Raw genomic sequence first — 27,631 nt, 5'->3', positions numbered from 1 at the left:
CCTTGGTCTCAGTCATCCCTCAAGGGTTTATACAGTTCAGATCTTTTGTAAAAATTATCAGAATAAAAGCGAGCAAGGTCAAATCAAGGTTTGATTTAATACTAGTTTTGGAACTACCATTTTTGTGTGTATGTTCATTTTTATATTGTAGAGGAACTTGTAGCTTTTTTTATAGGGTATAAATGAACATAGGTATCAGCCAGCCAGGACAAAAGAATCAGAACGTCTGTAAACACACATCATCCATTCATTTTGGACCAAATGGCAAACACACGCTTGCGTGTGCCAGAACTGCAGTCATGTAGCAACTGCATAAACTGTCCTCCAACCCCCAGCTGCTAAACAGAGAAGTCACTGTTTTCCCTTTTTCCACTTTTAGGAATTCAGGTTTATTCGAAAGTTTGCTACATATCCTGTAACCACGGTCTCTTCTTCCGTAACTTCAGAATGGCAGCCTTAAGTAACTTGAAAGCTCGAGCTCCTTCTGAATTTCCCAAAGAGTGTCTGCACTCTTTTTCAAACGAGACTCCTCTTCAGGGGTCACCTTTACCTTCGTGAGATCTGTAATACCATTCTCTCCCAGGATACAAGGAACAACAAGGAATACTTCTTTTATTCCATAGAGGCTCTGAAAGTAAAGGCTTGAAAATTATTCCTTTCTTTCTTCTAATAAAGGTCTGCAGTATGAGAAACAGCAGAGAAACGGCCGGGTGAATGAGAATTTAACAGCTTTGTAGTATGAACTGTGGCAGAAAAATAGACCAGTTGGGACAGAGAACAATCTAAAACGCGGCTAGACGTATTTACTGTTCAGATCCACCAGCCATCTTTCTACACAGGCCCCAGCCTCTTGCCATGTTTGCTGGGAATCACTCTCCTCTTCCTATCTCCATACCATTCAGGGAATCACTTCAAAGTTCCTATCACGTTATTCCCAGTGATGTAATTCCATTTTGCTTTAGCCTGTCACATTCAGACTAGCAAAGGAGTCTTACCCAGGCCTCAACTTCCCCTTCCCCAGGAGACTAACTGCTAATACTTTTGTGACTAGTGCTTCCTTCTTACATCTCTTCATTGGACGTAATTGGAACTCTAGAGAGCAGTTCAAAATGGAGCAAGACCTACCCACAGTGTTTCCCAGTGTTGCCAGTATAAACATACAAAAAAACACTTTTATATACTTGAATCTAATAAATACTAGGACAGAAGTCTACAAAGATAAGTTCCTGTACCATCACCATCCCCCTTTCTCTGCCTCTTCAGCAGCAACAAAGAATAGACTTTAATTGTCCCTTGGGGCACCTGGGTGGCTCAGTCGGTTAAGTGTCCGACTTTGGCTCAGATCACGTTATCATGGTTTGTGAGTTTGAGCCTCGTATAGGGCTCTGTGCTGACAGCCCAGAGCCTGCTTTGGATTCTGTCTCCATCTGTCTCTGCCCCGTGCATGCATGCGCGCGCGCTCTCTCAAAAATATTTTTAAAAAATTGTCTCTCATCAATGTTTTTATTCCTATTTTATGTTAATGTTAAATAATTTTTCAAGCATGCATATCCCTACCTTACTTATGGTGGAAACTGGATGCACTCTCCTAAGATTCTTCAAAATACTTTGTTAAATCAGCTACAGATAGGGCAACACTCCCAAGAAGTATATCCTTTCTTTTTAATCATCTCATAACTACTGTGGAGAAATAATTGTCATTTGAACATCCATTTTATGGCAGCTGGTATGACAATGCCACAAAACTGAAATATTCCCTTCAATAATTTCCCCTAGAAATATCTTATAGCAGTTGGTTAAGATAAACAGTCATGAGGGTAAGTATACAGATACAATAATTAATATGAAATCAATTTTGCCACTAACAGTGAAGACTATATAACAATTTAAAAGAATATATTGTCATTCAACAAGTCATTGCCTGCTGTGTTTAGGGTTAGGCTCAGCAATGAGTAAGACAGACTCAGTCCTGGACTACTTAAGAATTTATAATCTGGTGGGGCACCTGGGTGGGTGGCTCAGTCAGTTAAGTGTCCAACTTCAGCTCAGGTCATGATCTCACGGCTTGTGGGTTCGAGCCCCACATCAGGCTCGTGCCGACTGCACAGAGTCTGCTTGGGATTCTCATATTTTCTCTCTCTCTCCCCCCCTCCCCTCCCTGCTCACACTTTCTCAAAAATGAGTAAAAATTTAAAAAAATGTTTTAATCTGGTGAATATGATCACACAAAAATGAAAGAAGTGCTAATGAAAAGTATGGGAAATGTAACAATGTATACTTAAACTAATCTCATCCCCCTGGCAGAATTCAGGCTCACATCTAGCTTCCAAAATACTGAAAATGCAAAACTAACATCTTACCTGGCAACTACTACTTTCTGGACATTTTCCCGCTGCTCAGGATCTTTATCAGTTCCTATATCTGAGTTCAGATTCTTCAGAAGGACCCCACTCCACTCCATACAGGAACTAAGAAAAAGACATCAAAAGTCCTTTTATTACATGGTATTATATAACAATAGTTTTTTAAACCTTAGCAAAACTGTTACAACTGCCGAGTGTTTTTGTTTTTAATGTTTATTTTACAACTGGGGAGGAGCAGAGAGAGAGGGAGACAGAATCTGAAGCAAGCTCCAAGCTCTGAGCTGTCAGCACAAAGCCCAACATGGGGTCTGAACCCATGAACTGTGAGATCATGACCTGAGCTGAAGTTGGACACTTAACCAACTGAGCCACCCAGGCACCCTCCAAGTGGTTTTCAAATAGCAATGTTCAACAGAACTATCAAAAATTCAGAGTCTAAGTCCTGCCCCAAATCTAGTAAACTATAATCTCCAGGGATAGAGCCCATAATTGTATCATCTCAGTGAAGATTCTCCAAACAAGGAAGTGACAATTTTAAACTTTCAACTAGAGATAAGCTTTAACTTTTATCACTTCAAGTCTTCCATAACCAAGTTTTATATTAATGGATTTCAAGGGTTCTTAGAAAAAACTAAACACTGTCATCACAGCACCTCTCCTCTGTAATTTTCTCTGTTAATAAGAATTCGTGTTACTCGGATTACAGTACTGACCTTTCTAGAGTGTTCCAAGTTAAATATAAACTATATCATATTAGTGCTGTATTAAGAAAGTCTTATAATCTTGGGGTGCCTTGGTGGCTCAGTTAAGCATCTCAGTTCCACCTCGGGTCATGGTCTCACTGTTCAGGAGATCGAGCCCCATGTCAGGCTCTGTACGGAGAGCTCAGAGCCTGCTTGGGATTCTCTCCCCCCTCTTTGCCCCTCACCCACTCTCTCACGGGTGTGTGCTTTCTCTCAAAATAAATAAATAAGTCTTTTAATCTTCCATACATAGGATTGTAACAATGTTCTGTTTTCAAATTTGTGAGTTTTTCTGGTAGATTATTATAAAAATGTGCTTAAATACACTACTAAAAGGGTCTAGAGTGGAATAAAAGTGCTTTTTCCCCCACTCAGGAGCTATTTTACTTTATGATGAACTATCTCTATGATCAACATAGTATAAATATCTTTCAGAGAATGCACAGCTCAGTGGTGCTTTTAGGCTTACCACTCAAGTCTCCATGCTCTCCAAAGACCAACCCACGACAGCTTTCAGAATGGATGCCAAGCCTCTGCCCAATCAAGATACAGAAATGGCCAGTGTCCAGATTACAGTCATTCCCAATAACACGGTTTTGGGGAAATGCACTCAACTCCAAGCTACCTAAGTTAAGATACCCACTGAGAAGAAAAGTTAATGTCAGAAAAGTTCTTATCTAAAATTATACATTTTTTAGATTTATCTAAATCTGATGTTTTATCAGAGGGAAAAAACCATGGTTCTTTATTCCAACTCCCAACTGTATCACAATTCCAACAGTGGCTACCCAATAGAAATATATTATGAAACAGTATTTTGCTACTTTGCATAGTCCTTGTGCAGAAACATAGTAGGTTCACTCCATAAAAAATTTTGAGAAACATGAGTAAATGAATACTCTGATCAAATCTCTTACCAGTTTGATGCATACAAAGAGTCTTATTTGAGAGCATGTGCAAGTGAGCAAGGGGCAGGGGAAGAGTTGATCGTTATTTTTAAAAAACTAGAAATAAAAAGCTTAATATAAAAACTACAGATGTATAGTTTTCTCCTCTTAGCTTCTACAAAAGACATAAGGTTATATGTATATATATATATATATATATATATATATATATAACTATAATGCTGTCTTGTTGATTTGTAATATATAGACACAAAATAGCACAAAAGTCAGGGATTGATGCTATAATGGAGGAGAGTTTCTGTATTTTGTTGGAATTAAATGCAAAAATGTGAGGTAGATCATGGTATGTTAAACTGTATATTGTAACTCCAAGAGCAACCACTAAAAAAAAAAAAAAAAAAAAATCAAAAACCATAGTTCAAAATGAATAAAGGATGGGGCTCCTGGGTGCTCAGTTACAACTCTTGATTTCAGCTCAGGTCATGATCTCATGGTGATGAGATCGAGCCCCACACTGAACTGCACACTGGGTGTGAAGTCTGCTTAAGATTCTCTGCCCCTCCCCTGCACACTCTCACACACTCTCAAAAAAAAAAAAAAAGGGAATTAAAATGGTACTTTAGAAAATACCACCTTAATGCAAACAAGTCAGTAAAGGAGGAACTAAGGAACAAAATAAAATATAAGACATAAAGCAAATATAAAAATGGCCAAAATAAATCCAAAACATCAATAAAATATTCAATGTGAATAAACTAAATCTATTCAAATGCAGAGTTTTTCAAACTGGGTAAAACAAGATCTAATTATATTGCTCCGTAGAAGAAACACACTGTAGATTTAAAGAGATAAATAGCACCTGAAACAAATATGACACATTATTAACAAATTAAAAAATAAAACATATATAAACAAGTTGAAAGTAAAAGGATGGAAAATTACACACCATACCAATGGGAACCTAAGTAGTTCTATTTATACCGATTTTTTTAAGTTACTAGAAACATTTTATAATAAAAAGATAAATTCATCAGTAAGTTATAACAGTTATAAACACAGGCACCTAAAATACATGAAGCAAAATTGGCAAAACTGAAGGGAAAAGTAAAAAATTCAGTAATAAAATTGAAAACTTCAAGGGGCGCCTGGGTGGCACAGTCGGTTAAGCGTCCGACTGCAGCCAGGTCACGATCTCGCGGTCCGTGAGTTCGAGCCCCGCGTCGGGCTCTGGGCTGATGGCTCAGAGCCTGGAGCCTGTTTCCGATTCTGTGTCTCCCTCTCTCTCTGCCCCTCCCCCGTTCATGCTCTGTCTCTGTCCCAAAAATAAATAAACATTGAAAAAAAAAAAAAAAAAAAAACTTCAACACCCCACTCTTGATTCTGGATAGAGCTATTCAGATAATCAGCAAGGATACAGAAGACCTGAACAACCAAATACTATCAACCAATTAGAACTAAGTGACACAATATACATGCAGAATATACATTCTCAAGTGAACATGGAATCTTTTTCATGACAGACCATATGCTAGGCCACAAAATAAATCCCAACAAATTTAAGAGAGTTGAAATACAAAGTATATTCTCATGCCAGCACAGAAATTAGAAGTAAACAACATATAAGGAAAGCTGAAAAATTCACGAATATTTGAAAATTAACCACCACATGCCCCTAAGTAATGAGTGGTTCAAAACAAAACCTTAAAAAGGCTGTTCCCCCCACTGCTGAGTCGTACAGAGGCGGAGGCTCGGGTGTGCTTAAGGCTTGCCTCCACCTATGACCCACGGCCATGGCCCCTGAAGGCTCTGCTGCAGGAGGCATAGCAGGCACTGATTCCGTTTCACATGAGGCGCTGAGGACTGCCCTCATCCACAATGGCCTAGCATGTGGAATTTAAATAAAGATGCTGAAGCCTTAGAGAAGCACTAAGCCCATCTCTGTGTGTTTCTCCAATGTGACGAGCCTATGTATGTCAAGTTGGTGGAGCTCCTTTGTGCTGAAACCAGATTAACCTAATTAAGGTTGACAACGATGCGAAACTAGGGTAATGAGTAGGCCTCTGTAAAACTGACAGTGGGAAAGCCCTGTAAAGAGACTGGTTGCTATTGTGTGGTAGTTAAGGACTATGGCACAGAATCTCAGGCCAAAGGTGTCATCAAGGAATACTTCAAATGCAAGAAAAGAAATAAAAAATTTAGCTCTTGCTCCTCAGAAAAGAAAAAAAAAAATCTTAAGTTTAAAAGTACTTGAGACAAAAAATATACCAAAATTTATGGGATGCAGTTTTTCATAGCTTAAAGGGACATCAATACCCATTAATCCACACTACAAAGAAGATTTCAAATCATTAACCTAACCTATCTTAAAAACCAAAAAGAAGAGCATGCTAAACCCAAAGGAGAGAGAAGAAAAAAAATAATTAAGAATAGGATGGAAATAAAAATGAAACAAAATAGAAAGTCAATAGAGAAAATTAATGACATCAAAAATGGGTTCTTTGAAAAGATCAACAAAATGGAAAAACCTAGGCTAGCCAAGCTAGATTGACCAAGAACAAAAAAAAAAGAAGGAATCAAATTACTAAAATCAGGAATTAAAGAGGGAGCCATCGCTATTGACCTTAGAGAAATAAGATTGTTTGGAAGTACTATGAACAACTATAAGCCAACAAATTAGATAATTTACATAAATAGGTAAATTCCTACAAAGGCAAAAACTACTGAAACCTACTCAAATAGAAAATGTGAGATTAAATCAAATCAGTAATCTTCCCAAAAGCAAAGCCTCAGCCCAAGTGCCTTCACTAGGGAATTCTACTAAACATTCAAACAATACCAGTCCTTCACAAACGTCCAGAAAATGGAGGAAGGAACACTTCACTACTTATTCTATGAGGACACTATTACCCAAAGTTAGACGAAGACCCCTCTGGAAAAACATTTTCCCTCAAGAATATAAATGTGAACATCCTTAACAAAATATTACCAAACCAAATCCATCAGCAATAAAATGGATTATACATAATGACTAAGGGAGATTTATCCCAGAATTGGTTTAACATCCAAAACCCAACTGGTACAATACATTAATAGAATAAAGTAAAACCCCCCCAAAAAAGGTGGTCTCAAGAGACACAAAAAAAGCATTTGATAAAACCCAACACCCATTCGTGGTAAAAATCCTCAAGAAACTAAGAACAGAAGGGGACATCTCTAATACAACAAAGAGGATCTATGAAAAACATACAACTAACGTTACACTTAAATTGGGAAATAAGATAAGGATGCCCACTCTCACCACTTACACAATACTGTATTGGAGGGCCTAGCCAAGGCAATTATGAAAGAAAGAGAGAGGGAAAGAATGAAAGAAAGAAGAAAGAAAGAAAGAAAAGAAAAGAAAGGAAGAAAGAAAAGAAGAGAAAGAAAGAAAGAAAGAAAAGAAAGAAAGAAAGAAAGAAAAAGAAAGAAAGAAAAAAGCCATTCTGATTACAAAGAGAAAACTATATTCACAGACAATACGGTCTTGTATATAGAAGATGTGAATCTAAGATCTAATAACCTAATCTAAAATCTAAAAAAGTAGAAGATTTGTACACCAAAAACTAGAAAACATTGCTGAAAGTAAAGAGAAGGTTTAAATAAATAAATGGGAAGGAAGACATCCTATGGACATCAACCAGACTTATTATTGTCATGATGGAAATGTTACCAAAATTAGTCTACAGATTCAACATACTCATTATTGAAATCTCTGCAGAGTTTTTTTGCAGAAATTCACAAGCTGGTTCTAAAATGTATGTGTAACTGAGATACCACCTCACACCAGTCAGAGTGGCTAAAATGAACAACTCAGGAAACTACAGATACTGGTGAGGGTGTGGAGAAACAGGAACCCTCTTGCACTGTTGGTGGGAACGCAAACTGGTGCAGCCACTCTGGAAAACAGTGTGGAATTTCCTCAAAGAATTAAAAATAGATCTACCCTATGACCCAGCAATAGCACTGCTAGGAATTTACCGAAGGGATACAGGAGTGCTGATGCATAGGGGCACTTGTACCCCAACGTTTATAGCAGCACTTTCAACAACAACCAAATCACGGAAAAAGCCTAAATGTCCATCAACTGACGAACGGATAAAGAAATTGTGGTTTATATATACAATGGAATACTACTTCCCAATGAGAAAGAATGAAATCCTGCCATTTACAACAATGTGGATGGTTCTGGAGGGTATTATACTGAGTGAAATAAGTCAGTCAGAGAAGGACAGATAATATGTTTTCACTCATATGTGGATTTTGAGAAACTTAACAGAAGACCATGGTGGAAGGCAAAGGGAAAAAAAAATAGTTACAGAGAGGGAGTGAGGCAAACCATAAGAGACTCTTAAATACAGAGAACAAACTAAGGGCTGATGGGGGTTGGGGAAGAGGGGAAAGTGGGTGGGTGAGGGGGATTGAGGAGGGCGCTTGTTGGGATGAGCACTGGGTGTTGTATGTAAGCAATGAGCCACGAGAATCTACCCTCCAAACCAAGAGCACACTTTACACACTGTATGTTAGCCAATTTGACAATAAATTATATTAAATAAATAAATAAATAAATAAATAAATAAATAAATAAAATGTATGTGGAAATGCAAAGGACTCCAGAGCCAAAACGATCTTGAAAATAACAAAGTTGGAGGAGTTAATACCTCCTTGATTTTAAAACTTATCACAAAGCTATAGTAACTGACACGTCTGAATACTAATATGGAGTGATCTTCATGATGTATTAAACTTAAAGAAGAGGATGGAGTAAAGTGTACAAAGAAACAAAAAACTATAAACTAAACAATTTTTAATGGCTACTAATTTTAAAGTGGAGACTAAAGGGAAAAGGGGACAGAGAAAGAAGCTAGACTTCCGGTAGTCATGTAAATATTTTATAAAATTATAAAACAAAATTTTAAAGGCATTTCCTCAGTATCAAAATTAAATGAATAAACTTAGGTACTCAGTTTTGGCCTACCCACAGACAAAAACTATTCCAAATGACTACTCCAAATGACAGTAATTTTCCTAAATATCTCAGCCTAGATTTCTGAGCTCCAGATTCAGTTAGCTACCTATTTGATATTTCTTCTTGAATGTCTTTAGATATCTTAAATTTAACATGTCCCAACTGGAAGTCTTGATTTTTCTCTCCTAAACCCAACACCCTCTCCTACTTCCCTCATTGACTCCCACCCCCTTGAAAGCATCCCAACCCAGGTAAATGGAGCCACCATCCAATCAGTTGCTTGAGGAAAAAAATCTAGAAGTCAGTTTTTATCCCTCCCTGTCCCTCACTACACACAATCCTGCACATTTTATCTCCAAAATATATCTTGAATTTGTCCACTTTATTCATGCACCACTGAGGAGTTGTGCAATTTTGGAAAGTCAGGCAGTAAACTATAGTGTTACTTTCACTTCTGCACCCTCGATAATCTGGAAACAACTCAGATATGAAAGCCTTTAGAATGTAAACTTTAGAAGTCATTATGATTAAGCAAATTATATAATCATACATCCTAGTGTTTAAGGAAATCTTCATTATAGTACATATACACTGATTACAACTGTGCAAAATACATATTACATTAGCAAAACCGGAACAGATTCTGGTTATATCACTAGTTTCCAACTTAAATATATTTTTCTACCAAGTTACCAAGCCTAACCCCACCCCCCCCACACACACACAAAAATTCTTCACTGAACATTCAGTCAAAACAAAACTGACCTGGACTGGAAACAATAATCAGTTTGCAGCGGTGACTATATTGGGTAATACTGGGAATCATTCATTTAAACATGGACACATTTCGCTAGACTAAATCAAGGTGTGTTTCTCCTCCTCTTATCTGGCGTGCACCTGCTGTGATAATCACTACGTTGGAGTTTACAGTGACAAGGTAATCTGGGGAAAGATTTGAATAGAAAATACATTATGCAAGAAAACATCTGACATTTAGGTACACATTTCCTGTTAGGGCTCAATCACCACACTGTGTTTACTGAAGACTGGGCTCCCTCAGATCTATAATGCCCACAACACTCTTGTAGTTTAGAGAAATGTCACTAAGTTTTACTAAACTTCAATGTTTCTTGTACATTTTTTAAAAACCTAACATACCTCTTGTACTTCATAGAATAAGAGATAAAAATGTGTATGAGTCTGGTAAATGAGAATATTTACTTAGAGACGTGGTGTGAAAAGGCCAGGGAGATCTTGGTTCATGTATTTTTTCAAATGATTATCTCATGGGTGCCAAGTAAATAAAATACAGTAGTCAAGAACTTAGGTTTTTGAGTCAAACAGAACTGGGTTCAAATCCTTACTCCATTTTATTTAACTTCAGTTCACAGGTGCATCATCTGTAAAACCTCACAGAGCTGTCCTAGGTATTAAATAATATGCATAAAGCGCTTAGCTCTGGCACAAAATAGACAATCAGTTCATGACAACTATCATGATAACCACTGTTACTGCTGCTCAGAGGGACTCAGAGGCTGTAGGAAACCTTGAAACTAAATGAAGTAAAACCTAATGAAATCTGAACAAGAGGCTATGAGTGTACAGAGTAGGGAGCAATCACCTTTAGAAGAACTGAGGAAGTCTTCATAAAGGGAAATAAAGATCCAATTTTCATATTTATTCATGTAGTATTCAAATATTTATAGTATTTAACTATGATATTAACCTTTGCCAGAAACACTGTTTGGCATTTTCATGAAAGGGCTACCATGTTGAAGATCCACTGTCCCACCCATCTGTTTGCCTTCACCAACATCCACAAAGGCAAGCTCATCCATCACTCAAGCCCTAAAAGAAATCAGTCAAAAGCAGGGAGGGAGTAAACTTTCTGATTAAGAGGAGAGTGAAAGAAAACTGTTATACTGGCCATCTGTGTATCTTATATTAGGCTCAAAGAAGACGCAGTATGTTCAACATCTCAGGATACAAAAGCCCCAACTAGAGGAGATACAAGTTACAAAGAAGAACGTTTCAGTTCACAATTAGGAAAAAACAGAAACCGTTTAATCAATAGAACAGTCTCTGAAGGTAGTGAACACCTCTTTAACTTAAGCTGAGGCTTACAGTGATAAAGCAGTGATTCTGTAGAAGGAATTTCTCATCAAACTAGGAGCTCCTTGGGGTGCCTGGGTGGCTCAGTTGGTTAAGCGTCTGACTCTTGGTTTTGGCTCAGGTCATGACTTCACGGTTTTGTGGGTTCAAGCCCTGCATCGGGCATTGATGGTGCGGAGCCTGCTTGGGATTCATTCATTCTCTCTCTCTCTCTCTCTCTCTCTCTCTCTCTGCCCCTCCCCTGCTCATGCTGTTTCTGTCTCCTTCAAAATAAATAAATAAACATAAAAATTTTTTTTTTTTTAATTAGGAGCTCCTTGAGAATAGGAAGTGTTTATTCATCTGCACTCTGGTGCTTAACACCTACCTAGCACATAAGAGCTCAGTAATAGTTTTTAAAATAAATGGATTGAAATATAAGGCCCTTTCCAACTCTACAAGTTTATAGTTCTATAATCAGATAATATTACCTGCAAAAACCAATCAGTACTATATATTTCTAGCATGCTACTTTATATGTTAGAAAGAAGGGAATATAACATATTTGTATTTGCAAAAGAAACACTTGAAGACACACAAGAAACTAATTTAAATGGATGCCTATAATAGACATAGAGGGAGAGGGTTAATGAAAACATGCTTCTCCATGAGTATCTGTTTATATTAGCTTTATTTTTTAACCTTGTGAATGTGTTACCTCTTAAAAAATGTTTTAAATAACTACATATTCTTTTATCTTTATACTAAAATTTTCACTGAAAAAAAAAAATGTGTGAGGTGCCTGGGTGGCTCAGTCGATTAAGTGTCCAACTTCGGTTCAGGTCAAGATCTTACCGTTTGTGAGTTCAAGCCTCGTGTCGGGCTCTGTGCTGACAGCTCAGAGCCTGGAGCCTGCTTTGGATTCTGTGTCTCCCTCTCTCTTCCCCCTCCCCTGCTCATACGCTCTCTCTCTCTCTCTCTCTCTCTCTCTCTCTCAAAAATAAATAAAAATTAAAAAAGAATTTTTAAATGACTGTGCTAGTACTGAGAAGTAAATGATCAAACATCTACAACTTATTGTTGGATATTTTACTTTATTCTAAGTAATGGAAATCCAAAGCCAAGCACTTTGAATTTTAAACATCATAAGTGATTAGCCTAGAAGTCTAAACTCTATCACAAGGAAAATATTGTTGCTTAATGAGATGCCAATGCTTTCTGGATACTTTGAACTATTCAAAGTGATTGGAATTGTATGTAGCAGAATTATACAGTATTGATAAAATTATCTTTGAAAAGCTAGCTTCTAAAATGTACTATACGTCCAGTACCAAAGAACATGCCCAGCATCTTGATTTACATAATCCCATCTCCAATAACAGGAACCAGAGATCCTTAGAAAAAAAGGCTGCTTTGGGCCTGGAGCAGAAAATATACAAGATGAAGAAAGTGCCAGAAAGTAAGGAAGTACTTAAAACAAAACAATGAGATATGTCAAAGGAGCACAGTAGCTAACTGAACGAGCTTCCAGTGGCCAAAGCTGAACAATTCGAGAAACAACATCCATGAAGACATATTGGATTATAACCCAAAACATAAAATAAAATCCAGGAATCCATACTAATATCTACAAATGAATTAATAGAGTGGAAGAAACAAATCTCCCATGTGAAATTCCAAATAATTTATAGAGATACTCCACCCTCAGAGGGAGCATAACTCCCACTCTTTAAGTGTGGGCTGAATACAGAGACTTCCTTCCAAAGAGCATAGTGTGGAAAGGGGGAAAAGAGAGTCACTAACACTACCTCAGCTAGGTGACTGAGGTCAACATCAACCACGATAAATCACATTGACAGTATGTACCCTGGATATGACACAATGAAAATCGCACTTGGCCTCTGTGTTTTCCCCTCTAAAATCCATAACCCCAGTCTAACCATGAAAAAAAAAAAAAAAAACAAGACAAATTTCAACAGAGGGTCATTCTACAAAATACATGACCGGTAATCCTTAAAACTGCCAGCCATCAAAAACAAAGTCTAAGAAACTGTCATAGTCGAAGGGAGCCTAAGGAGACATGATGACTAAATGTAATGTATCCTGGATGGGATCCTAGAACAGAAAATAGGACAGTAGATATAAACTAAGGAAATCTGGGTAATGTATGGCCTTTAGTTAACGACAATGATTATACATTTACAAAAGCATTTATACATTTGTAACATACTAAAGTATGATGTTAATAACTGGGTGTGAGATAAAGATAGAACTCTGTACTATCTTTTCAACCTTTCTGTAACTCGAAAACTATTCTTTAAAAAATAAAGTCTAAAAACAAAGTCTATTAAAAAATATTTTAACTCCGTCTCTCTGGACATTTTCCATATTTATAAAAATGAAAGTGGGTAAAATATCCATTCTCTGCACTCGTTATCCGGTGCTTTCTCCCTTTTAACATGCAATTGACTTCTATTCTTTCATTCAACTACTAAGTGTCTATTACACTAGACGTTGTTCTAGCTAGACTTGGGGTACAAGAATAAAAGAAATGAAGATGCCTGCCCTTGTGAATATCACATTATAGTAGTGAAAGCTTATGTATTATGGTATAATTCAGTGATTTTCAAAAACATTGCTGTTTCCCTACTAGGTTTATACAATAAATTTCTGCCAATAGAGTACTAAATAATTCCTACTGAGAACTCCTTCCTTATAAACAAGAAGCTTTTAAGATATCACCACCTCCTTGGATGGAAGAAGTTGCAGAATCTAGGGCCAAAAGAGGGACAGATGAATGGGGGCCTTAACCTGGGACTTTGTAGGGGACTGTGCACTACACTCTCTCAGACCTACAAATGCTGTAATTGTCACACCACACAATTCAAGCTCTGAGAGCTCATGCCTATCATCTTGCTTTTTTAGGGCTAGGGCCCAAATCCTCTCAAAAAAGCCCTTCAAAGTAGAGGTAATAAATAAATCTTTTACTTCAAGGTTTTCTGTACACTTATCTGTATACTTATCTATTCATGCAACTTGAGATAGTCTGTGCTCTTTTTTCTCCTTTACAAAATAGATCTAATAATTACTTTCGGGGTTTTATTAGACAACATATATAAAGCACTTTTTCATTATTATTGACATTGACAACAAATGTATTGGCTTTCACATATGCACACTCTTCATTAGCAACGGTGCACCGCTGACAAAGGCATTATAGTTAACAGACAAAATGAACCATTGGGAATTCATATGATTGCTAGCAGCAGTAGTTAACAGCAGCTGATGTTCTTAGTGCCTTACAGATACTTCTGTCATCTAGCTCAAACCCAGGGCCAGGACTAAAGGCTATAGAAAGGTAGCTTAGGAAATTTTACAGATATCCCACTAATAAAAGCAAAGCATAGCTCCAAGAGTTTATTATGACTTACTAAAACATTATGGGTTCAGATCAGGGTAATATTCTTAGGAGTGAGAATCTTTCTAGTCCTGTATCTAGCCATTTAACTGGAAGCTAAGTTTATCTGCTACATGAATGCTAAGAACTAAACACTAAAACTAACCTAACATGGATAAGGTAGAAGGGAAATAAAGACAGAGACGAGGAAACCGGAGAGAGATTTTTAAAGGAAAAAGACTATTATATTTTGTGGTAGTAGGACACCTACCACAACTGACAGGTTGTGCACTTTTTTCTGCCACCTATTTCTTCATTGCACGTGTATGAGCTGTTTCCTACAAAGTACCCCAAGCAAAGGGGTACTTCATACTGTCATCACATGGGGGAAAGAGCAACATCAACATTCTCACACATATGATACCATCATAAATACTAGAAAAACCAGGGGCGCCTGGGTGGCTCAGCTGGTTAAGCATGGGACTCTTGATTTCCACTCAGGTCATAATCTCACAGTGGTGACCTTGAGCCCCACGTCACCGGGCTTCCTTCATGCTGAGCATGGAGCCTGCTTTAGATTCTCTCTCTCCCTCTCCCTCTGCTTCTCCCCTGCTTGCACTCTCTCTCAAAAAACAAAACAAAAACAAGCAAACAAAAACCCAAAACCTAGAGAAAGCAGCCCCCTCTGGGTAGAACAATTAGAAAAGCCCACCTGTGCCTCTGGGCTAAGCCTGCAGGGACTGAATGAGGCCTCTACTCACCCCATTTTTAACTGAACACAACCTGCCTAACCATATGCAGTAGCCTTACATCCAAAGAAGGGAAACTTGGTTAACCCTATGGCACAGAACAGAGAACTTACTTTTAGTAAGATGCTGATTATACAGGCTGTTCCAAGCGATCCAGTTCCTATAATGGAGATCTTATTGTGATGAATGGCCTCCTCTGAAGTGAAATTCTTAAGAAGTTCACCTTGATAGTCGCCATCTTGGAAACCTAACAGAGTGAGGAAAAACTGCAAAGCCACTTCCAAATTTGGTCTGCAGTGAGAGTGGGCATATAGAAAACTCCCGGGTCCCCTGGGGGAAGGAGGTGCTGCAGACCCAACAGGGAATGACAAAACTGACTGGCAAAGAAGCTGGGTAGTTTCTAGCCAGCTGCCCAGCATCCAGAGGTAAACCCAGGGAAGGAAGAGGAGGGTGGAACAGTTAAGAGGGATTAAGAATTAGTGAAGGCAAAGGGGCGGCTTCACCAAAAGTGACACGACAGTCAGGACAGCTCTTCCTCCCCTCACCACCCCAGTTTTCCCCCTCGCCCAGCTCTTGGCTCCAGAACCCAGCCCAGACTCCGTAAGTCCAGGGCCGAGGACTGCCAAGCACGCAGTACTTCCGGCCACACTCACGCGGGTGAGAGGGCCAGCCACCTCTGACAGGGATGTGTGCAGGCTGCAAGGGACACAGAGCCATCCTCAGGCAAAAGAAATTCACTCCCACGGCGACCACGCTGCAGCTCATCTACAGAACTCCCACAGCCCAGCTCATGGCCGCCGCCTCGAGAGGCAGATGGAGAGAATGGAGGAAAACCACAGAAAAGCTGGTTGAGGCCTCAAGAAGGAAAACCATTGGCTAGTGAGGCTGCGCAAGGCTGCGGGCCTCGTTTTGGTCGTAGCACACCTGGCGCAGAAGCGAGGCCAGAATGAGGGTTCTGGTGCATCGTGTCTGGCCTGTGCCCGGCCTGCGCCTGCAGCTTGTCACCTGCACCAGCGGAGGGCTGCCATTTTTGTAGTTGGTGGGTTTCAGGGAGGCTCCTTGGGCTCCTGGGCTCAAAGAGCACGAGGTGCAAAAGATAACAATGAGTTAGAGAGCCTCCAGCTATCAAATGGGGTACCATTTGCCCAAAACCCATCCACTGGAAAGCCCAAGTAAATGTATTTCTAACCAAACCTTGTCTGGATGTATCCAATAGGACTTCTTGACTCTCCGTTGCTAACTTTTTCCCAGAGCTGCAGGAGAAAGGGACCTCACTGCTACTTTTAACCACCCACAAAGTGAATAAGTAAAAATTTAAAAGCCTGCTATGCAAAGGGGCTTTTTAAATAAAATATGAAACCCTAAGAACTTGATCAGTGCAGGGCTAATTGATAACAATTTTCACAGGGGTATGGGAAAGCTCAACTCATTTATGTGGTAGTTAAATGCAGAACCCAAAATTCCCCTCTCATCCTTTAGTCTGGGATACACCAAGGCTTCTGTTCTCTTGTCCCACCACGTTCTACCTAATTAAGTGTTTCCTAACTCATTTGTGAATCGTAATACATAATACACATCTGACAAATTCTTTTCTAAGAAGTAGAGCAGCTGTTTCTCAAACTTTTTTTCATTCTCTCTCCCTCAAGGGCCTTTTTAGACATTTTCCCCCAATCGTTCAGCTCCACTCACCCCATCATGAAATTAAATATTAAAGAATAAGAGGTGCCTGGGTGGCTCAGTCGGTTAAGGCTCCCACTTCGGCTCAGGCCACGATCTCGCGGTTCTTGAGTTAGAGGCCCCGTGTCAAGCTCTGCGCTGACAGCTCAGAGCCTGGAGCCTGCTTTGGATTCCGTGTCTCCTTCTCTCTCTGCCTCACCCCCCTCGCCTCCCCTCCCCCCACCCACTTGCGCTCGTGCTCTCTCTCAAAAATAAACTTAAAACTTTTTTTTTAATAAATAAATATTAAAGGGGCACCTGGGTGGCTCAGTCGGTTGAGCGTCCGACTTCGGCTCAGGTCACGATCTCACGGTTTGTGAGTTCGAGCCCCGTGTCAGGCTCTGGGCTGATGGCTCAGAGCCCGGAGCCTGCTTCCGATTCTGTGTCTCCCTCTCTCTCTGCCCCTCCCCCATTCATGCTCTGTCTCTCTCTGTCTCAAGGATAAATAAAGATTGAAAAAAAATTTTTTTAATAAATAAATATTAAAGACTAAGAGGGGCACCTGGCAGCCTCAGTCAGTCGGTGGAGACTGCAACTCTTGATCTTGGGATTGTGAGTTTGAGCCCCAGGTTGGGTGTAGAGATTACTTAAAAATAAAATCTAAAAGTAATAATAATAAGATGTTGTCTGCTAGGGTTGAACTTTAGGGTTTAGAAACCCTTGTAATATCTGTTTTTTCCACCAACCCCATAACCAATTTAACCCTATTGGGGTGGTATTGCCCCCTGTTGAGAATACACAATGTAGAGCAGTTTTACTTCCTACAGTATTCCCACTGAAACTATATTTTGCAGGCTTTGAATACCTGCAAGCATTTACTAAAATGAAGTTTTAATTTGGTGTACAAAGAACAGCTTTTAAAAAAAAAGGCAAAATCCACAGAAGACCCCTCTATCCCTGCTATCCTAACTAAACTCTCTGATGATCCTGTTTGTGCATTCAAGGGAAGAATTGAAAACAAGGAAAAAGAACAAAATATTGGGAAACTAATCATGTTCAGCAATAGAGGACCGGAATGAAAACTATTCAAACAGCAAGAATAAGAGTATGAACTGTGACTCTCTGTCCAGTGTGAGCACCTCCACGAGAGCACACGCTGTAAGTCCTTAGAGCCTGCATATGTCTTCTCATTTTTTGCCCTGGTCCCGTCCTAGTCTATAAATTACTTTGGTCCTGATTTCTTTGTTTTTGTTCAGTTGTGTGTTTCTTATAGCTACCTTAAATTGTGAAATCAAGGAAATATTTCATGTATGTGTGTGTGGCATATGCATATATAAATTAGAAATACATGCACTCATATACATATACATCAATAATCAATTAGTTGAGGTGCCCTAAATACTGTGAGATACTTGAGGGCATAAATCATGTCATATTGACCTCATGACCGTAACACAAACAAGCGTACCAGAAGTTTGCTCCACAAATGACTTAGAGAATGGTCTAAGCTCCCTGTGTGGTATTTCAACAGAGACACCAAATCAGCTATTTGAGTTTATATGAATTGGAATAATACTTACAGGTTTCAAAACATTTAATTTTGATTATGCCACTGAAGTTTTATTTCTGTTTCTTTCTGTTATACATGGACTTAACGTACCCAGGGCAGATCACACATAGACACACAAAGCTAATGAAGCAATATAAACTGAATATGCCTGTGCCCTAATGGAAGAATGAAATTTCAATGCTAGAAAAAGTGCTGGTTGTTTTATGGGAAGAATCATAAGTTTTATATTATAAAGGATTATTATACATACTCTACCAAACTTGAAGTCAACTCATATATTACATACTTCAGAAGTATTACTTGCATATGTATAGGTTATCATTAGAACAGAGTTGTAAGAGATTCATAAAGAGGGGAAATATTTTTACCATTGCCTTTTTCTAGCCTTGAGGGACTGAAGTTATGTCATGGGTTGCCAATGTTTTTTTTTAAATTTTTTACAAATCAAATGACAATACTTTCAAAATATTAAAGATACAGTCTGATATCTTCTTCTATAAAACAGTGGAACATTAAGAGGCTTTAAAATACCAGCTCTTTTTGGATATTCCAAAGTATGTCTGCACTCTTCTTAAAAAGGGCCTCCTCCTCAGAATTCAAGTTAACTTTCACAATATCTGAGACACCATTTTGTCCCAAGACACAAGGGATACTGAGAAAGATTTCTTCTTTTAATCCATATAAGCCCTAAAAGGCAAAATTAGATTATTGTTCAGTAACCTGATATGGAAAAACAGCTAATGCAAAAGCGCTTCAGAATAAGAGGATACCAGAGCTCAACTAGAATCAGGGGGTGGTAGAGTAATTATCAACAATACAAATCCTAGGGGGGTCTGGGTGGCTCAGTCCGTAAAATGTCTGACTTCGGCTCAGGTCATGATCTCGTGGTTTATGAGTTCAAGTCCCGCATCAGGCTCTGTGCTGACAGCTCAGAGCCTGGAGCCTGCTTTGGATTCTGCATCACCCTCTCTCTCTCTGCCCCTCCCTTGCTCATGCTCCATCTCTGTCTCTGTCTCTCTCTCAAAAATAAATAAACGTTAAAAAAAAAACTTAAAAAAAAAAACCAATACCAATCTTAATGTCCTATGACTCTGTGGAGTTTGTGTTCAATGAAATAAAGAACCTACCAGAGGCCTTCAAAGGGACCAAGAAAGGCAACATCTACTTCACCCCTTACCAGGTCCATCTTTCTGTCCAAAGGAAAGATACCATCCGGTCCTTCATGATGCCATTTTATCTAATAAGGACTGCAAAATCAAGCAGCCTGTGTTTGGTATAAACTACATCAAGAGAACAGTGAAGGTTGAAGGAGGAAGTGGCTGGGAAGACCGCTTTGTATAAGTTGACCTTTACACCAACAGGCACCATTGAGTTGGACAATAGATGTTACAAGTGACATCTCAATCTTCTAAAGGTGAAGCCTCCAATGGAGCCTACAGATACTCTCATATGCCCAGCAGGGCCTTTGTCTTTCCCCTGCCAATTACAAACAGAATATGCCCTTACCCTCCTGGCTACTTCTATCCATCATCCCCATCTGACTTCTATCCAGAACTTCCCATGATGAACATGGAATAGTTGCAACCATGGCGACCACCCTATTCTGGGCTTATGGAACCTCCAGCCAGCAGCCCTGATGTTCTCTCTACTCCTGTAGCTGAAGCCAAGGCCACAGAAGCAGCTGCCGGAGCCATTTACAACCGGGACAACAAACACAATGCCTACATGCCCAGAAACCAGTTTCTGCCACCTTCCTACTACCCCATGGAAGATAAGACCCAGTAGACACCTCACACCTCCCTGCCTTCCATCCCTCCTTGCTCTTTCCCATCTATCCCTTGGGGTTGACTTTAGGGTTGGAAGAGGCAATGGGAAGGTCTTTTTCTTCCTCCTTCCTTCCTTATAATTAAACATTACCAGGAACTAGCATGGAGGGAAGGAAGAGGCCCCTTGACTATGGAGTGGTGTTTCCCAGCTTCCCACAACAGCTCACAGTCCACAGGTGCTACTCAGCCAAGCTTCCCTCTCCCCATCTTTGAGGACTTCCTCAGGATCTCAGGGTGTGCCCCTTGCTCCTGTCTCATTCTAGTCTCCCACAGAGGGCCTCTGGTCACCTCCTCCACCACAGTCCAGCTCCCTCATTTGGGTAGGCATTTTATACTCAACCTCACAAGCTCCATCACATCAGCCACATGTCTTCTTCTGGGGGGCCCAGCCAGGCTATACTCACATTTCCTCCACTCTGGTCTGTCCCTATCCATGGAAGGCCACAGTCCCACCAGACTGTCAGCCCACATTCCATTCTCAGCCAGGGGTCAACTTCAGTTACATTCACCTTCCCTTCCTTCTCCTGTCCTTTGTCATTCTGTTGCCACCTCTGTGTAACTTTTGGAGCTTTAACATGAGTTGCTAGGGATTGGGTGGAATCAGAAACAAGGCCACTGTAGCTGAGGAAGAAGCCCCTCTGTTCCCCATTGGTGTTTTGGGAATTTGTTTCCCTCTACTTTCTCTGTTTCTCTTTACTCTAGAAGGGGCTTCTAGGACTAAAATTGAAGAATGTATGTGCATCCCATCATGACACTTGGGGCTGTTGAGTGGGATGGAAATAAGGCGCTTGGCCCCTGGGGCCTGGCCTAGTCTGGTCCTGTGTGATGACCATGACCTGCTACCCAGGCCCCTCTTCTCTTTAAGCTTCATGCCTGGTTGACAATATGACCCTTGAATACACTAAAATTGGCTCTCATTTGCTCGTGGATTGGCCATGAAATGAGGAAATGGCTACTTAAGAAAATTCCCTATTTGAAAAAAAAAAACCCAGTCAACATATTAATATGAAATAAACTGTACCCTTATTTGTTGAAAATGTGAAGTAATAAAACTGAAGTAGCTGGGGTAAAAAAAAAAGAGTATATGAATGATTATGCTCTTAATGTCAAATGTTTATTTTCCTATAAAATATAACTTATCCATTGATTTGTTCAGTAAAAATTATGAAATTTCCATATTACTCAATCTCACTCTCTTCTCAGAGCATCTGACACCTCCTTGACTCTTCCTCAGGAGCAACCTCAGGGTAATTAATTGCTTATTCTCCCGCAGCCCCTGTGTATCCTCAAAAGAGGAGGGGTGTGTATCCATTGTGTACTCATTGTCTCTTTCAAAACAGTAATGCCCTACTCTCTTAACATTTCCCCTATTTTTTTGAGGCTCATCTTATTCAACTCTTCTTCCTTAATGATCACCTTCTAACCTCTTGGCTACTCTGTCTCATTCATAAAAGACTGACACCTGGCTCACAATCTTCTCTGTCCCAGTTTCCGTGATTACTCTTGGTGACTTCATTGTTCATGTGGGTAAACTAACCATATCCAATTCCCTTTCTTTCCAGTTTCTTGACTTCTTTATCTCACAGAACCTTCTCTTCCCACCCCAAGTATCCTACTGTGGACATTGTTACGGGTTCCTCCATATCCACCTTAGATCCCATGATTCATTCTGTCACCCTTTCACCATATACTAAGACCCTCTGCTTATTTTAATTTTTATTTTATAAATAGTTCTTAAATTCCGTATTATTCATTTTCTTTTTATAATGTATTCATTTGTATGTAGATCATATTTGAGGGCAAAGGTCTTGAATTTGTCTGTGACCCTTTAGCAGAAAGTCAAACCTATTTTTAACATGTATATAAGCCAAAAGCTACACCTCCACCCTTCCCTTCCTCTTTCTCTCCTCACCCCCTCTTTCACACTCCACAAGTAAAACCCACACCCACATGAATTCAGCTATGCTCTCTCTCCATTCCTGTGCTCAGATCCCTGGAGAAAACTACACAAGAAAGTTGATCTTTAACTCACATTACAAATTAATGCACACCAACCTCAAATAAGCATCCACCTAACAGTAATTCTGCTTTTTTTTTTTTTTTTTTTTTTTTTGGTCAACTTCTATTTCTATCTACAAAGACGACTTCAAATCTTCTCAAACATCTGACTTTTCTACACATCCCCTGATTCTCAGCAGCAGATGATTTTGTCTCCTTTCACTAAAAAGACAGAAGTCATCAGATGCATCCAATGCCAAACTTAAAAATCTACATGATTCACTGCCTATCCTCTCTTTATTATCTCCTGTTACAATAGCTGTCTCTCCTCCTATCTAGGACTAATACCTTCATCTATGGTCTGGATCCCACTGCCTCTGCTTATTACTTCTATCTTCAATATCTTCTTTACTATCAGAATTTTATCTCTGAAAAAAGAAAAGAAAAAAAGGCAGGCGCCTGGGTGGCTCAGTTGGTTGAGTGTCTGACTCCTGATTTCAGCTCAGGTCATGGTCCCAGGTTGTGGGATTGAGCCCCTCATTGGGCTCCACACTGAGTGTGGAGCCTGCTTAAGATTCTCTCTCTCTCCCCCTCTGACCCTCTCCCCCACTCACATGCTCTCTCTCTCTCACTCTGTCTCTCTAAAGTAAAAAAAAAAATTTTTTTTAAACAAAAAACGAAACTTGCCTGGCCTTGATTTTCCTCTCCAATTATTACTCTCTTTCCTTACCTTCACAGCCAAATACCTCAAAAAAGCTGTTTATACTTGTCTTAGTTTCCTCAGAGGTTCTCAAGGGACCCTTCCAAGGGACATTTGGCACTATATGGAGACATTTTTGATTGTCAAAAATGGGGAAAGAGGGTATGCTACTGGCATCTAATAAGTATAGGCTGGAATGCTGCTAACATCCCACAATGCACAGGACAGCCCTCCAACAATGAAGAATTATCCAGCCCAAAGTCTATAGTGCCGAGGCTAAGAAAACCCTAGTGTGCTCCAATCAGACTTTCATTCCTATTACTTCATTAAACAGTTCCTGCTAAGGTTATCCATGACCTCTGTCACTTTATCCCCCTGTCATTTTTTTTTAAGTTTATTTATTTATTTTGAGAGCGAGAGAGAGACAGTATGAGTGGGAGAAGGGCAAAGAGAGAGGGAGAGAGAGATTCCCAAGCAGGCTTTGTGCTGCCAGCACAGAGCCCGGTGTGAGGCTCGAACCCATGAAGCTACAAGATCATGACCTAAGCTGAAACCAAGAGTTGGACACTTAACCAACTAAGCCACCCTATCCTCCTGGCATTTTTAATCCTCATTTATATGACTTCACAACATCAATCAACAATAGAAAACCAATTCTTTCATCTTTAAAACATCCTCCTCTCTCTTGGTTACCATGATTCCATGTTCTCTTGGTTTTTCTTTTAATTCTCTGGTCACCACTTCTTTTTGACTTTGTGGGCTCACACTATATAAACTCAACTTTTTAAAAATATTTATTTTTGAGAGACAGAGAGAGACAGAGCATGAGCAGGGGAGGAGCAGAGAGAGGGAGACACAGAATCTGAAGTAGGCTCCAGGCTCTGAGCTGTCAGCACAGAGCCCAACGCAAGGCTTGAACCCACGAACTGCGAGATCGTGACCTGTGCTGAAGTCTAATGCCTAACTGACTGAGCCACCCAGGTGCCCCTAAACTCAACTTTTAACACTGGATTTCCTCAAGACTCAATCTCAATCTGTCTTCTCACTTTATTACACTCTCCTTAGGCAAGTTCATTAACATTCCTGGCTTCAGTTACTATGTGTAAGGCATATCTGTTGTCTGTACCCGTCCAGCTTCTCTTCCTTTGTTGTTGTTGTTGACAGAACCTCTCTTTCCCCTTCAGGACCTGTCTCTCTCCAAACTGACTCACATTTAGAACTCCAACCCAAAACTCTTCTACAAGTCCCAGAAGCTTGTACCCAACTGCCTATTTCCTCTTGGATATTGCAAAACACCTGATAATGAACTTGTCCATAACTGCAAACATGATCTTTAAACGTGGCTCTCCTTGAGTATTCCCTTCCTTAGTGGCTAGCACTATCTATATATAAAGGTGGAAAACAGAAACCCACAAATGGCCTTTCTTTTCCTTATTTCTCACTTCATTCCACTACCAAGTCCTATGAATGTTACCTCCTAAATACAGTATCTACAAATTTATCCCCTTCTCTTCGCGTCGACCACTATCATTTCTATTCTGAGCTACCGCACATCCTCTTGACAAGTTTCCCCATGTTTACTCTTGTCCTTTTCAAATCTGTTCCCTCCACCACAGCCACAGAAATCTTTTTAACATGAAAACTTGAAAAGAGAGAAATTCTTTCAGTGGTTTTCCATAGCTCTACGGTAAGGACTCAAATCCTTTTACAAGGCTTTCAGTGGACTAACCCTGCTTACTTCTCCAGCCTAACCATGCACTTCCCTTTGCTGTCTGCATTTCAACAACTGACCTTTTTTTCAGAACTTCAAGTACCCTCTACTTACATCTACCTCAGTTCCTCTGTACATGTATTGCCTCTGTTTAGACTACTAGTTCAGCCTTCCAAATTAACTCCTACTCATTCAGAATAGGTCACATTGACTTCCTTAGGAAGGCTTCCCTTAACATCACCCATGCCACCACCCAGGGTAGCTAAATTCTCTTCTTGTACACTCTTAAGTACTTGGTAGTTTTTCATCATAGAATTTATATGTTAATATATATTTCCTTTTATAATTGTTTTATTAAGTCCATTTCTTTCATTAAACTCTATGAGATTAGGGCTTCTCTTTTGTTTGTTCACTATATCCTCAACATCTTGCGCAATGCCTGGCACATAGTAGGTACTCAAAAATATTAAAGAAAAGATGATAAATGAAGATTCGACTTAAGCCTACCTTAACCATTGTAGAAACTGGATGCACTCTCCTCAGATTTTTCAAAATTGATCCTACCAGATCTGTCACAGACAGTCCAATAGCCCAAGAGGTATACCCTTTCAGCTTGATAATCTGATAGCCACTACAGTTGTAGAAAGTAAAAAAAATCAAATTTATGGGATGTCAACTTAGAGAACACATATTCTTTTTCAGGCATCCATTTTGAAGCAACCTACATGTCAATGCCACTCTCAGAGATTTCTTCCAAAATTATTTACCAATAGCCAATAGAAATTTCTACACTAGTCTCATAAACATTATTTGCTTTAAATACTAATTAATACACCCTTCTCTTATCATAAAGGCAGAATACTAGGACATATGTGTGACTAAAGATGAAACTATTTTTTTTTAATTTTTTTTAACGTTTTTATTTATTTTTGAGACAGAGAGAGACAGAGCATGAACGGGGGAGGGACAGAGAGAGAGGGAGACACAGAATCAGAAGCAGGCTCCAGGCTCTGAGCCATCAGCCTAGAGCCCGACGCGGGGCTCGAACTCATGGACCGTGAGATCGTGACCTGAGCTGAAGTCGGACGTTCAACCGACTGAGCCACCCAGGCACCCCAAGATGAAACTATTTTGATATATTTTTTATTGTTGTTTAAATCCAAACACAGAATCTGATCATCTTGAAAGTTAACATATACATCTTGCTGACCACTTAAAATTATTACTAGGGTGCCAATGTAACTTTCTATAATTGTAAGCCAGGTGTACATATTTTTCATAAGAATACATCATTAAATCAACAATATATGGAAATATGGGGAAATGTTCATGACACATTTTCAAAGGAAAATAGCAAAGTCCTAAACATTATGCAATTTCTTATCTCAGTCTTGTTAAAAACATAACACGTTTATAAGAACTTTAGAATTGCATCAGTCCACAAAGTTATTAACAGTGATTATTTTTAAGTGGTATTACAGGTGATATCATCTTCTCTACACTTCTCTGAATTTTCTTATTTTCTACAATGAATATGTATCATATTCTTGCACTGCCACCAACAGATTTGGATTGACAGTCAAAGTCAAAGAACAAAGAGGTTTTAACTTAGCACTAAGTTTATTTAGTTCTCAGAAAAGGATCCAGGACAGGAAACAGAATGTTCAACATCATTATTCATATCAGGGGGTCTTACATCCATGGAAGCACTGTTGCAAGGCCCCAGGACTGCACACAATACACTTGGTAGCAAAAGATAAGACTGATACCCTCAACACAGAAAAGCTGGGACTGGACTGGACTTACTGTGGTATTGTAATTTGACTATCAATCCAAAACCAGGGCACAATTAGGGGGCATGAGGATTGCTGTCAAATTTAGGATTAACTTCCAGACTCTCAATTCAATATGACCAAGACTCTGTGGGGTAAGTAAAAAGGAAGGGAGGGAGGCTCTGCCTAGTGATTGATTGATTGATTGATTGATGAAATATGAGTTGAAGAAAGCTGTGCAGTAAATAAATGGGGAAAGATCTTACCAGTGGAATCTGGATGACAGATTTATTTTTTCAAGAATCAACAAAATGGATTGACAAAGAGAAAGGTTGAAAATAGAATAAATATATAATCCTTTAGTTGTTATTAACCATCCTAATGAAAATAAAACTGCTGGCATAAAAAGAAGTAGGTAAAGTGAGCATATAGAACAAGCAGTTTTAAGCTATTATATTAAGACAAAAACTAATTGCTCTATTGGAAACCTGGAAGGACATCCTATTAAATCATGATGTCATTACCCTACAATCGGTTAGGCACTAGAAAATTAGAGGCTATGACATAAAAGTGGTGAGTTGTTTTTTGATAAATACTAGCAGTATCTCAGGATTCTTTATAATTATAGATCCTTTGCTAAATGACCAAGGGGCAAATAATTTCATTTGGACACTGCATTATTCAGAGGACTAACTGGAATAAGTACTGATCTGTAATATGTTGCAGTATTTGGTTTTTAAATCACGCAAGACTTCAGTGGAAAAGGTGGTCTTAATCATTATTCCCTTATAGCAACAGTGTTCCAAATTGAACATTCCCTGGGGTACGATGATTAGGAATTTGGTAGACAAAGACTAACACTGTAACATCCCTGTAAGAAGTAGATGGGCTGCTCCATGACACTTGGAAACCAGTATTGGCTAAAACATATTCCTTAGGGCATGGGTTGTGGTTCTGCCTCTGTATCAGATTGATTCCTGAATTTGCTGGGAACTGGCCCTTACTGGCCCCTATATCTAGAAATACATGGCATATGGGTAAGGACACTTGTGTTGAAAAGGGTAGGAAATGATACTGTAGTATTAACATAATTATATGCTAGACATTAACTTAAAAGTGATTTCTAAGTTCTAGAAGTT

General features: G+C 39.3%; 3 protein-coding genes and 2 pseudogenes across 4 annotated transcripts in view; 3 read left to right on the top strand and 2 right to left on the bottom strand.

The window, feature by feature from the left end:
- TSG101 (tumor susceptibility 101) overlaps positions 1 to 18,152 on the top strand; it is a 57,693-nt gene extending 39,541 nt beyond the window's left edge. Inside the window, exon 10 of the mRNA XM_045039045.1 lies at positions 17,920 to 18,152. Within this exon, the coding sequence (XP_044894980.1) occupies positions 17,920 to 17,994 (75 nt within the window). The 3' untranslated portion in view covers positions 17,995 to 18,152. The remainder of the gene's footprint in view (positions 1 to 17,919) is intronic.
- Positions 74 to 17,071, bottom strand: LOC109492041 (L-lactate dehydrogenase A-like 6A). Its single transcript, XM_045039046.1, is given in 13 exon segments — positions 74 to 628; positions 1,558 to 1,609; positions 1,611 to 1,639; positions 1,641 to 1,680; positions 2,361 to 2,451; positions 2,454 to 2,468; positions 3,576 to 3,722; positions 3,725 to 3,748; positions 9,788 to 9,964; positions 10,749 to 10,862; positions 15,369 to 15,482; positions 15,485 to 15,526; positions 15,925 to 17,071. Coding segments are annotated over 13 exon segments (1,239 nt in total). The 5' UTR covers positions 16,133 to 17,071; the 3' UTR covers positions 74 to 442.
- On the top strand, positions 5,341 to 6,917 carry LOC102902561 (annotated as a pseudogene).
- A 356-nt stretch (positions 18,153 to 18,508) lies between the features above and the next one.
- Positions 18,509 to 27,631, bottom strand: part of LDHC (lactate dehydrogenase C) — a 44,098-nt gene continuing 34,975 nt past the window's right edge. For both annotated transcript variants that reach the window (XM_011286740.4, XM_011286741.4), the window contains exons 7-8: positions 25,228 to 25,351; positions 18,509 to 19,172 (exon numbers count right to left, since the gene is read on the bottom strand). In XM_011286740.4, the coding sequence (XP_011285042.1) occupies positions 19,008 to 19,172; positions 25,228 to 25,351 (289 nt within the window). In that variant the 3' untranslated portion in view covers positions 18,509 to 19,007. The remainder of the gene's footprint in view (positions 19,173 to 25,227; positions 25,352 to 27,631) is intronic.
- Positions 19,476 to 22,685, top strand: LOC102900265 (annotated as a pseudogene).

This window comes from Felis catus, chromosome D1 (genome assembly GCF_018350175.1).
Source record: "Felis catus isolate Fca126 chromosome D1, F.catus_Fca126_mat1.0, whole genome shotgun sequence".
NCBI classification, from domain to species: domain Eukaryota; kingdom Metazoa; phylum Chordata; class Mammalia; order Carnivora; family Felidae; genus Felis; species Felis catus.
Note: the sequence above shows the minus strand (reverse complement) of the source record. Positions and strands in the feature narration are given on the sequence as shown.